Genomic DNA, 13,124 nt, shown 5'->3' on the forward strand with positions numbered 1-13,124 from the left:
GTTGCCCTTCTAACACTGTAAGAAGTCATCTTTAAGCCCAACATATGAAATAAGCTACGTACTGTAGCGTTGCCATTTTGTTTTCAGAGGTCAATATTGGAGGTGAGAATGCTGTTTATGATAATAATTATAATAATAAGACCTTAAATGATTCCAACAGGGGAAACTACTTCTAAGCTCGACCCTGCTGAGGTGGTCATATATAGCATGCAGGAAAGCAATCTGGGGTTAATAACCTCACTCATGGATACCTCAACCCATGGCCATAGGCAGGAATCGTACACTTGACCTTCGGACTCACAGGCTGCCACACTACCAATTGAGCTTCGTCTAGCCTTATGGTGTCTGTTGAAGATCATAAACTCTTGCCTTCTGTCATGAACCAAACCCCTGTTTTCCTGTTTCACTAACACTGAGATCAGTGGTTCACAAACCATTTACCAATAGAGAAATTTGAAAATTTGCTATCCCAAAAGTTGTGAGTTTGTAGATTGGCTATTTTCACAAGGAAATATGGTATACATTGAAAATAACTACTTTCAAAAAAGCATTTCATGTCATCTTTAAAAATTGCATATGCATTAATAAACAGGGTCATGTTCAGTGCGACGCAATTTAAATCAAGCCTGTATTCAGACTGAGAGGTTAACACTTTACTGATTGAGCTATTCAATCCACAGACACAGAAAGGAGTCCACACAGATAATTTTTCTTAATGAAGCCAGGCCTCTGTCTACAATATCCATTGGCTCATGAAATTTCACATTTTCACAAACCTCTCTTCAACTGGGACTTTAGATAATGGTCCATAGATTGTAGAACGTTTCACGCAAATTGCTCAAAAATCCCGGCAGACACACAGGTTTAAGAGTTTTTCAATCTGCTCAAAATGGCGGAAAATCGAAGGGCGGAGCTTACTGATTATTGCGGCTGATAACGATCCCCAATAGATTGATCAGCCGGCAGGCTAAGCCTGGGAGATAAAACTGTCTGTATGACGCGCATATAAAAAGACTCCGGTCCAAACGAATGCTCAAGTTTAAAATGTTTTACTTTCAGTGTCACCAATTATTACAATTTACAAGTTCAATAAATATGTAATAAATATGTGCCAATAAATAACTTAAACAGTGAGAAAAATGCGAATGCGGTCAACAAAGTGTAGCTCTCCCAGTTCACCCTACCTCCATTGTCAAACCAGCCATAAAGGTGGCGGGTGAGTGCCATTACTTATAGCCGCTGGAGGCCACCCACAGAGACACTACCACCATCAAGGTGCCAATGAGATGCCTCCATCAATCACTAATCCAATCCAGTGCAAATTTGGCTCCTACACTAATCAAAGAGACAGATGTGTTCCTCATGAATCATGGCACATGTGTAAGCAAGGCTTATGGCTGTCGGCCAGACGAGGCATGACTTCTGACTTAAAGTTTGCATTTTCAAACGATATAGCACCCCCCTTTGGCCAATTGGAGTTAGATTGGTTTCAGTGATATTTGGAATGACCCTCTACCATACTGCAAAGTTTCATAAAAATATCACTCTACACTTATGTGTCAGACCGCGAAAGTTGTTTGGCATGAGGAGACACATATGTGTATCGAAGTTTCATGGCTGTAGGTCAAACAGGGCATGAGTTATACCTTCAGTTTTGCATTCAATTGATTGCTATAGCGCCACCCTTTGGCCAATGGTTGTGGCTTTCGTGTCACTGACACTTGACATAGCCCTCATGACTCATAAATGACAGACTGGCCACACAAAGTCTGAGATCCACATGAAATCATGCCGTTATTAGACCGCATCTTTGTATTAACTGAGATCAATGGACCATTAGCATTTCGGACCCAGATTTTCCCCAAAAATGTTGTTTTAAAATTAGCAGTGTCACGGCCCCTTGGCCTGGCTTGCAGGGCCTGTGTGGTTGTATGGTGTACTCCCCTGTGTGTATCTCTCCCACAGATATCCTATAGGCGTCGGCCAACTTGGGGTTCCTAATTAGGTGCATTGCCAGCCATTCTAGGTGTCCCTCACCAGATGACAGCACCCTTCTGTTTGTTCGCCTTATGACTAAGTTCACACACTTTACAACACCCCACACTACATTGAACACACATCCATACATTGCTGACACTACTGATTACTGAACTACACACCTCATTCCTTTTGTAAAGCATTATTTAAGTTCCTTTGTTAATAAATCACTGTTACATTTAAGCACTGCCATCGTGTCCTCCTCAATTTGTCATGGCCCACGGGCCGGGTTGTGACAGCAGATCACAATGTGTCACATCTTGACACGTTGTGAGCCTGTAGATTAGCTATTCTCAAACAGCTGATGTATAATGGGTTAAAGCAGTGGTTCTCAACCTGTGGGTCGGGACCCCCAGGAGGGTCCCCAAATTATTTTTGGGGGGCCCAGATGATTTGCTTAATGTGCTACATTGTTTTCTCACTCAACAGTAAACAAACCAACATACAGTATAAAGTGTATACAGGGTATCTGCACATTGATTACTTTTGACCATTAATGCTTTAAAGGTAATGAACAAACTATGCTGGGCGGCACTGGCTCAGGAGGTACTTGGGAACCAGTTCGATCCCGGGCTCCCCCAGAGTTAGTGTCGAACCCCTAATTGCTCCCGATGTGGTGTCTTGCATGGTTTCCTCTGCTATCAGTGTATGAATGTGTGTGAATGGGTGAATGTAATGCACAATCATTGTAAAGTGCCTTGATAAAGGCACTTTACAATGATTGTGCATTTACAATTTCTACTATAAAAAATTGTCAAAATTTGCCTCAACTCTCCAAGTGCTTGTCAGGGTGGGGGGTCCCAGTTCAAACATATATTTAGAAGGGTCGGCCTGAAAAGGTTGAGAACCACTGGATTAAAGTGGTTAAACAATAGACTTAAAAAATATGGATGAGGCCGGGCCACCCATTGGTTTCTACAGACCTGTTTTGGGGGTCCAAAATGCCTGTGAGTAAAACCGCAACCAGTGTGCTATCTTCCTATAATCTTCCTATAATTTGAGTAACCTCTGTCTGTCCGTCTGTCTGTCTTGGGTCGTGGTCTGTGTCGCGCCTGTGTTGCGCATGCGTCGCATCCACAGAGGGTGGAACTGCGCATGCGTCGCATCCAATCCAGCCGCGATCACACTGTTGCCCGTGTGTGTGCGCACACGCTGGCTCTGTGTGTGCGTGTGCGCGCACGAGACGACTCGCGCTAAACGTTGCGTGTGTGTGTGTGTTTGCGACGGGACCCGGGGGGTTCCGCGATGGGGGGGTGTGTGGGGGGTTGCCCGTGGGGGGGGGGGGGGGTTGCCCGTGGGGAGGGGTGACCGCGGGGGGTGCCGCGGGGGGACCCGCGGGGGGACCGCGCTACAGGACGTGCAATAACCTTCACCGGGTATGGTCTAGTAGACTAATAATTATCATGTAATCAATTCCCAACAGATCCCCAAACCTGTTGTTTTGGGGAGCACTGCTTTCTGTTCATTCAACCTCCTCTTGTGTGTTGGCTGGTGAGGCGCTCCCTAGCAAGACATACTTTGTATGGGTCTCCTCCATTCTCTGAGCGCGACACATCATTTGGAGCATAAATTAGGCTTGAGTGTCAGCAGCTGCGCAAGCAGGCAAGCTCTGGTGCCATGGTCAAGTGGAGTGCTCCCCCGATGCATATCACGGCTAATCACAGCGGCTGGAGGCTGGGTTTTGAGGACAACTGGTTTGAGAATTACTATTATCGCTTACACACAACAGAAACCAAGGTGTATATTTCAAGAGGGAGCGATCACAGTAAAGATTTTAAGCCTTCCTCCACACTGGGAGGAAAATTGCATCTGAAAGTTTGATGGAATGCATTTTCACTGTGCCATGACCACTATTCCATTGCATCTTATGAGCAGTCAAGTTCTTTTGAATCCAGCCTGCGCGCTCATACTGGTTATTATCAGTGTTATGTTGTCTGATATGGGATTTATTGGTTGAAGGGGAGGCACTCAGTATAACCCAATAACAAGCCCCGAAGGCATACCCTGCTTTATCATCAATTTTAAAATGGGACCATAATTTACTAAAACACGTTTCATGCTGTGTGAAAGACTTGAAATTATAGTGATTGAAAACATAAAGCCGTTATTAGGTTTACTGAACTGAAGGCCACGCTTGAGGATTATTAGTCCAGACAATGGCAGACAGTCTTTATAGACATTCTTACCAACGTTTCTCCAGGACCGGCGTGCAGCATGATTACATGTAAATACCTGCAAATACACAGGTATGAAGATGCAATTCTACATTCTAAATTCTATATTCTTATAATGTTAGACAACTTGTGATTTGACACTAACAATAATAAAATGGAATTGCATTGAATGTAGTTCAAACAAAGTATAGTAAGGCTTATGAGGCTTAAAGGGATACTTCACTTTAGGGCCGGGGACACATTTAAAAAAAATATAAAAAATAAATGAAAAAAGTTATGGAAAATTCATGGCCCCCTCACGCATTAGAGTGTCCTACTAATGTGTGAGGGGGCCATGAATTTTCCATAACTTTTTTCATTTATTTTTAATATTTTTTTTAAATGTGTCCCCGGCCCGAAAGTGAAGTATCCCTTTAAGTATATAGAGCTCCTATACGACAGCGACAATTCTTGCTTATAGCGTGCTAGCACATTTGGCTGGAGCCCGCAAAGTTGGCTGACACAAAAAGGCATATAAATCATAAGCATGACATATCCAAGAAGCAGAAGTTGCACCTACAACAACATGGTACTGTAGAAAGATGATAACATTGTGACCTCAATGTAGCCAGAATACTACAACAATTTCCTCAACAGGAACATGAACAATATTTCCAGTAGAGCCAGCAGTTCTCAAAATAAAAATACAAAAAGATATCATCATCCTAACTAGTAAAAAGAATTAAATAATAATTGGTAAAAAAGTACTGTTACTAACATTAAAGGTCATAGTGATAACATTTAATGTAAATAAAAAAATAACCATTGGCAAAATCATTGGTGAAAGGTGAAATAAAAGTATTGTTTTTCCCAAAAACTATTGTCGGGTCCAGAATTATTGTTTTGTTTACCTCTGTAATATGACAGTGTGTTTCTGTTTCCATTGGGTAAAGTACTTTTTCCCTTTGCGCCACTATGTTGCAAACTGAACATCTGCTGCCTTATAGACTTGAATCAGGGAAATAACTAACCTTATGCAAGAGCTGTTGTGTTGTGACATCTGATGGCCGAGTGTTGTCAACTGCACCTTTAACAATTTGTGTGCGTGTGGAAAGAAAACAAAATAAATTCAAATGAAAAACAAAAACAGAGCCTAATACAAATAATGAATTGGAAGGTAGATAGGTATATTTGCTTACAGGTGAGGAAGTGCGAACATTGGAGCGTGGGGGAGGGAACAGCCTAACGTTAAACTCGCACCCAGCAACACCTAAAAAATACAAATTCCTCAACTGCAACATTAACAATATTTGTAGTAGAGTCAGTGATTCTCAAAACTGGTTAAAACTAACAAATAGTAATGATAATAAGTGGAAAAGGTTGCTTCTAATATTATTAGCAGTTGCACCACCTACTACTGCTAGTATTAATAGGAGAAAAAACAAGAAGGATCCTAATATCATTGCAATCATTGATACTGATAAAAAATAGATTAAAACGATAAACAAATCCTAACAATTAATAAAAGATAATCTAGGTCTACATTGGTACACTTGAAATTATTTAACACAATAGCATATGGCTACTGGGGAACAGGCCATGTCCACCTCAATGATCAAAACACAGTAATATATTTAACATAACTATGTAAATTGAAATATTGTGACACATCTTCCTTTGTAGGGGTATTCATCTAATGGTGTTCACATGGCTTATCTTAACTTCTAACTGCACAGAAAAAACAACATAACAAAACAAGAAAAATATTGCCCAGGTTTTGGGGAAAACAGTCAGAGGTTAAAATTTGATCCGCAGAAGACTGTAAAGTCCTAGACACACGAAGGAGCATGCGATGAAGAGCTTGTAGTCTGGTCATGGCAGCCCAAAATTGGTCGCAGTAGACCAGTTACAGTGTGGCTTCAATGTATAACCTGAAGGCGAGCTGGATGCAGCAAGCCAAATTTGTACTTACCCTCATATTGTCGGGCCCACTTCAAATAATAATAATAATAATAATAATAATAATAATAATAATAATAATAATTGTGCAAGAAACATAATAAAATGGTATGAGAGGATACACATGTGCAAGAAAAAATATTTTTTAAAAGCATAAAAGTTTTGCGAGAAACATAATAAAAGACGATAAAAGGATAATGTGCAAGAAACATAATAAAAGCCCTCTCCTGGAAATACTGGAAACAGACGACAAATGCTCTGGGCCTCGCAGAACTCCCCTGTCCCGTTTAGGGCAGGGCGACACGGCTATGGAAGGGTGCCATTTGTTCTCCAAGCAATTCAACTGAAGCCTTGAGAGACTGGGTTGAATGCAGCGTCAGAGCAGCCACGTTGTTTTAAAAGTATCACGTTGTTTGTCAAAAAGGAATTCCAGTTGGGTCCTGGCAACTGGGGTCAGTGTTCCTCACTAGATTCATCAATCTGGTCAGTCGCGTCCACGTCCGCCATTGACAATGAAGATAGTTTGCTGGCCAGGTGACCTTGTATTTCTATGTTCTCTTTTTGTTTCAAACCGGAAATCCGAACTCCCTTCCTTGATGTTTTCATCTCCTCCACGTTGAGATGCCAGTTACCACGGAACAGTATGGGTCTATTATTGAGGATCTGCTGTACCGGTTCAGAGTCATCAAACACCACAAAGCCAAAGTTAGAGACCTTCCCACCACTCCTGATGTTGACCTCCAGGACTTTACCAAATTGCTCAAAGAACTCTGTGAGCTCAGCCCTGTCCACGTCGTGAGGGATGTTTCCCACAAACAGTTTTTTAGTTTTCATCACCTCCACGTTGAGATAGTTACCACGGAACTTTATGGGCCTCTTACTGAGGATCTGCTGTATAGGTTTTAAGTCGTCAAACACCACAAAGCCAAAGTTAGGGAGCTTCCCACCACTCTTGATAATGAGCTCCAGGACTCTACCGAATTGCCCAAAGAACTCAGTGAGCTCAGCCTTGTCCACGTTGTGAGGGATTTGCCCCACAAACAGTTGGTGGTCAGAGTGTATCCTGACTTGAGCCTCCCCCTGCTTCCCTTCGTACACTAGCCTAGGTTCTCTGTGTACAGGTGGAGTTCCAGGTCGCTGATCTCTCTGTGTTTTGGGGACAGGGGTGTCCAGCATGTCTTCCCTCACTACGTTCTCCCTCTCCAGCACCGTGAAATTCCTCTTCTCCACCTCCATTACCATGGCTTTAGCTATCTCCTCTTTCTCAGCAAGAATAATTTCCACCTCCCTCAACGCCATCTCCCACTCATCTAGATTGTGCCCCCAATCCTTCAATCTCTTTTCTTCCACCGACGAAAGCTTTGCAGGCTTTGCAGGCTTTGCCGCCTTCTCCGCCTCCACTGAGGATCCAGGACTGGCAGCCGCCGCAGAATTCAACTCCTCCTGACCAGCACCCTGTCTGGCGTCACAGCTAGGTTTCTGTGCATGGGTCGACGAGCCCTGTAGAACTCCGTTCATCGATGACCTAGGTTTCATCTCCTCCACGTTGAGACGCCAGTTACCACGGAACTTTATGGGCCTGTTACCGAGGATCTGCTGTACCGGTTCAGAGTCGTCAAACACCACAAATGCAAAGTTGGGGAGCTTCCCACCACTCCTGATAATGACCTCCAGAACTCTACCAAATTGCTTAAAGAACTCCATGAGCTCTGCCTTTTCCACGTTGTGAGGGATATTTCCCACAAACAGTTGGTGGGAGGTGGGTTTCATGACCTCTGATTCCCCCTGCTTCCCATCGCACGCTGGCCTGGGTCCTCTATGTACCGGTGGAGTTCCCGGGTTCTGATCTCTCTGTGTTTTGGATACAGGGTTGTCCAGCATGTCCTTCTCCCTCATTTTCTTCTCCCTTTCTACCAAATGCTGCTTCCGCTTATCTACCTCCGTTATCATGACTTTAGCTTTCTCCTCCCTGTCCTCGAGGTTCATTGCCAGCTCCCTCAGTGCCATCTCCCGCGCGTCTAGATTGTGTCCCCAAGCCTTCAGTCGCTTCCCCTCCTCCAGGATCTTCTCCTCTTCCTCCATCTTACTCTCCAACTCCAGTGCCTCCTTGACCGTGCCGTTCTGACTAGTCATCATGGCGTAATCCCAGTACATTTCCATTGCTTTTATCAGTTAGTTCTTCTTCTGAGTTGATACTCTTTTCTCGTGTTATCCTTCCGCAAGCTGTGATGTGGGGGTGGGTGGGGGCTATATACCGATAATTTGTGACGTGCAATGTCGTCACCAGCTGTGCCCATTACAGAGTTAAGAGTTTCCATTGTACAACACATAACATCAGTGGTGGAAGAGGTACTCCAATTATTTTACTTAAATAAAAGCAGCAATACCACAATGTAGAAATATTACAAGTAAATGTCCTAAAGTACACAAGTATTGGCATCAGAATATACTTTATGTACCCAAAGTAATACTACTCATTAGTATTACTGTGGCCAGACTGATGTCAGTCTCAAGACATGAATGACATGATACAATATTTGGGCAAGGTTTCAACCCAATCCGAGTCCCATTTAGCCCCTACTGGCAGTGTGCAAAAGAAAATTGTGATCGGTCCTGCAGTTTACGAGATTAGCTCCAAGATGGTGAATATTGTCATGAATTATGACCTTTATCTGCTTGACCCAGCGCACACATGTGGTGAATCACGTAAGCATAGTTGATACCCGTGATACGATGACCATCAACTACTTTATTAGACTGACGTCTGTGCACAATGATACGAGATGCATGTTCTATTCCTATCCATTCTGTTCTTGTCCTCGTTTCATATCTTCTGATCAGGTCATGTGTCCACTCCACTGTCCAATACTGTATATATTTCTCTATGTGTGTATTCAACTTCAGAACTTGTCATGTGATACCGCCTGGTGTCATCTTGTTCCCTGCTCAACTGAAACATCACTCACCACCCTTAGTTAGATGGAGACTCTTAAGGGACCACACAGTTAGTCAACAGAAATTACATCAAATATAATATATCAAATAAACGTTTGCCTTTATGAAAAGAGTGCATTTCCTCACTCTGCACCGACATTAGAGCACTTAAAATTTCACCAACTGTGAAGGGAGCATCCATTCTAGAAGACGTTTCAGGGTCAACGGAAGGACGTGTTGTAAGCTTGTAGATCGGCTATTTTCAAAAGATGTTAATACATTTTATACATAATGATAGCTTGTGAAACGGGACATTCTGCATAATGAGTAGTTTTACTTCTGGTACTTTAAGTATTTGATGCCATACTTTTGTACTTTTACTCAAAATGTCAACAGAAGACAAAGCTCTTACAGTAGGTCCAAGGGGAGATTGCTCCATAGTCTAGGGGCGAAACACGCACAGGTTGCTTCAGGAGCTGATAGTGAGATATCATCTGGCTGTAAAACAAACCAAATCTAATTACTACTCAAACATCATCTCCAATAACAGCAATAACCCCAGGACCCTATTCAAAATAATCAACAATCAGTCATTTCACCCCCAGCTATTACACATCTACGGAAGATTTCCGGAAAATTTTTCATAAACAAGATTCAAACCATTCGGCTCCAAATACCATCTTCCATTCCTGATCATTCAATCCCACCCAATACTCCATTTCCACTTAATCAATTTGAACCCACTACTGTTCCACTTATCATCAACACTATTTCACTAATCCTCATCCTCCCAACTCGACATAATTCCCACATCTTTCCTAAGGAGATCTCTGATTCACTTGCTCCCACTATCCTCTCTATAATGAACAACTCCATAGTTTCTGGTTTCTTTCCATCCTCATTTAAACATGCCCTAGTTCACCCCCTTCTTAAAAAAACCTGGTCTTCCTAGTAATTATTGACCCATCTCAAAACTGACCTTTCTGTCCAAACCGCTAGAAGAAATTATCTCCACACAGCTCATTGACCACTCAATTTCAATTCAATTCAAAGGGCTTTATTGGCATGAGAAAACATGCGTTTACATTGCCAAAGCAGAAAGCACAATACAACAATACAGCAATACAATCAAAACAAAAAATATGTACATTTGAAAGACAGAATCTTCAATAGATCAATTTCTATGTACCAAGATCACTGGGTGCAGGTATAGTGCAGGAATATACACAATGATTAGTCTTTAGGGTGGTTGTGTTCCGTTTGATATCCTTCTCCTATCACAGCAACTCACGAATCTTGCTGCTGTGTTTGCACATTGTTGTACTTCGCCCAGCAGATATGGGAGTTTTTTGTCATTGGTCATGTTTTCAAAATCTCCGTGTGTGGTTGTAATCTGTGGGAAGTATGTGTCTCTGATGTCTTGGTACAATCAATGGACAGACGGTTAGGAAGTGTAGTTCGGTTTCCACTTCATTTTCACACCACTCACAGCACAACAATCTGTTTGAGACCTTCCAATCCGGATTACAAGTGTGATGTGGAAATAATCCTTGCTAGTTAATTAATGAACTTCCAGTCCAATTATTTCTGGCAGTGATGAAAACTCAAATGATCCAGTTAAACAACTTAGACTGAGGTTTCAATAGTAATTTGAGCTTGTAAATCTATTATTATCACAATATTTTAAATGGTGTTTAAGTGGGTTAAATGGGTTTAAGCGGTAATGTAGTAATGTAGTGTCAAATCCAAAGATACAATACTCAATTAGAATACAGATACTAAAAATATATACTAAAGTACAGCACTCAAGTAAATGTACTTTGTACAGTAACTGTCCACCACTGCCGGTGACGTAACATTATACATCACAAATTATCTGTTTATATACAGCCCCCGAGCTTACAGCCTGCAGTCAAAGAACACAGCATTACGTACCACGTGAGTTTTGCTAGGTTTTGCTAAGCATTGTCCAAGCATTGTCCAAACCTGGCACTGCACTTTCTACGGATACAATTAGCAATCTGTTGCTAAGCAGTGTCCAACCTGGCACGGCACTTGCAACGGATTCGAAGATTGGAAAGATTGGTCTACAATACCTTCAAACAAATGAGGAGGACCAAGAATGGCACGCGGCAAAAGCCTTCTTCGATACCCTCAAAACAAAACTCCCGCTGCCACCCAACCCGCACCATGCTGTTACTATATCCATCTCCCCTCAAATCCTGTTCAACATGGAGGCAGAGAGCAGGGTTTATGAGATGGAAGGGCTGGAGAGATACTTAGACTATCAGGTGGAGCACGAAGAGAAGCCTTTATTGCCAGGGGATGCTTTTCCATTCGTCAAGGCATTGATGTCAGTCAACGTACGGCTTAGGGAGATCTACCCAGACAGTGAAGAGCTGTTTGACATCGTCCTCATGACTAGCAGCTATTCCCAAGTGGGAGTCCGATTCATCAACAGTATTAGTCATTACAATTTGGCCATCGAGAGAATCTGCATGACTGGAGGGCAGAATACTATTGACTACCTGAAGGCTTACAATACCAACCTTTACCTCTCCAAGGACCCAGAGAAAGTCACTGAGGCTATTAAAGAGGGCATTGCCGCTGCCACAGTCGTGTGTCATAACACTGAGTTTGATTTGAGTGACGACACCCAGCTGAGAGTGGCCTTTGACGGAGATGCTTTACTCTTAGATGATTCTGAGATCACTCCGAGACAAGCAGGTTTGCACAAGAATGAAAGCGAGAACATGCCACTTGCCCAGAGTCCCCTGATGGGTTTTCTGGACGCCCTGGGGAAACTCCAGAAGAGGTTCTATGCCAAGGACGAGCGTGAAGCCTGTCCCATCCGCACCTTCCTGGTCACAGGCTGCAGTGCCTCCAGCTCGGGGAAACGTGTCCTGAAAACACTGCAAAGCTGGGGCGTGCAGATCGACTTGGCTCTCTTCACGGGTGGGGCCCCGAAGGGAGTGCTCCTTCAGAACATAAAACCCCACATCTACTTCGATGACCAAATGTTCCACATTCGGGGTGCCAAGGTACCCGAACCCTTTACTACGCTGGGATTGGACAGATTGCAAATTGCAGAATGGGGAACCTCATTGAGCAGCCAAAGAAGGAGGAGTGATCTTTCACTGGGAAATGTAAATGCACAGGGATTACGTGGTAGCTGAGAACACCACTGTCGAGGAATCATGGTACTTGGAAAAGGATCTTAGAAATCTTTAACATTGCCCTTCAATGGGCTGTTTTTGTTGCCATTTTAGCACTTTTCTACTTTGATATTTAAGAAGGTTAAAAGAAACAGACTTTGTTTAAAACTGAAACATGAAATATGGAGTTATATGCTTTCACTTGTTGTGGTTCCTCAAAGGCGAGCCGTCTACATGTAGAAGACGATCTGATCTGTAAGTCACGTTGAGTGTGTCCAGGGCTAATCTCACAAAACGATCTATGCCAAATTCCTTGTGCACTGCCAGTAGGCCAAGGAAGTACCTCCACTAATTTTTGTTCACATGCTGTTAATTGTTTCTTTTTCTTTTTTGTTTTGCTTTTTTAAACTTAAATGTAGTACTGGAAGTCACTGGCAGTCAAATCGAGCTGAAAGCTGGCCAGATATGGAGATGAGTGACGTCATAGACCAGATGAAGTCTGCCGTGCCACAAAAACTATTGCACAAACAATAGCTAACATCATTTATGAAAATGAATAACAATGGAGAGGTTGCACTTATAAATATTTGTGTTTTTTCATTTGCATTTTTTTTAGGGCGGTACAAAGCAATTAACCTTAGGGCACCCAAAGCAGCAGCCCTGATGGTGGATACATTATATACTATACTGTACATCATCTTTTCATGTCTTCGAAGCATGTTGGTTATATGCCAGTTTCCCATTCTGTACACAGTCCTTTGCATTATTATTGAAAGATCTTTCCACAGTGCGCCATGTTTCGACTCCTGTCTGTGTTGTCTGTGTGTCCAGGTGGACCAATCTGTGGCATTATTTACAATATTTATTGTGCACACTGCCAGTCAGC

General features: G+C 42.7%; 1 protein-coding gene across 1 annotated transcript; it reads left to right on the forward strand.

Moving 5' to 3' along the window:
• Nucleotides 1–8,283: 8,283 nt before the first annotated feature.
• LOC308088023 (cytosolic 5'-nucleotidase 1A-like) lies at nucleotides 8,284–12,507 on the forward strand (the record flags this gene model as incomplete). Its single annotated transcript, XM_080432342.1, has 3 exons — nucleotides 8,284–8,288; nucleotides 11,119–12,124; nucleotides 12,460–12,507. The coding sequence occupies 3 exons, from the start codon at nucleotides 8,284–8,286 to the stop codon at nucleotides 12,505–12,507; spliced, it is 1,059 nt and encodes a 352-aa protein (XP_080288468.1).
• Between the last annotated feature and the right edge of the window lie 617 nt (nucleotides 12,508–13,124).

This window comes from Gymnoscopelus braueri (assembly GCF_963280865.1).
Source record: "Gymnoscopelus braueri genome assembly, chromosome: 1".
Classification (NCBI taxonomy): Eukaryota; Metazoa; Chordata; class Actinopteri; order Myctophiformes; family Myctophidae; genus Gymnoscopelus; species Gymnoscopelus braueri.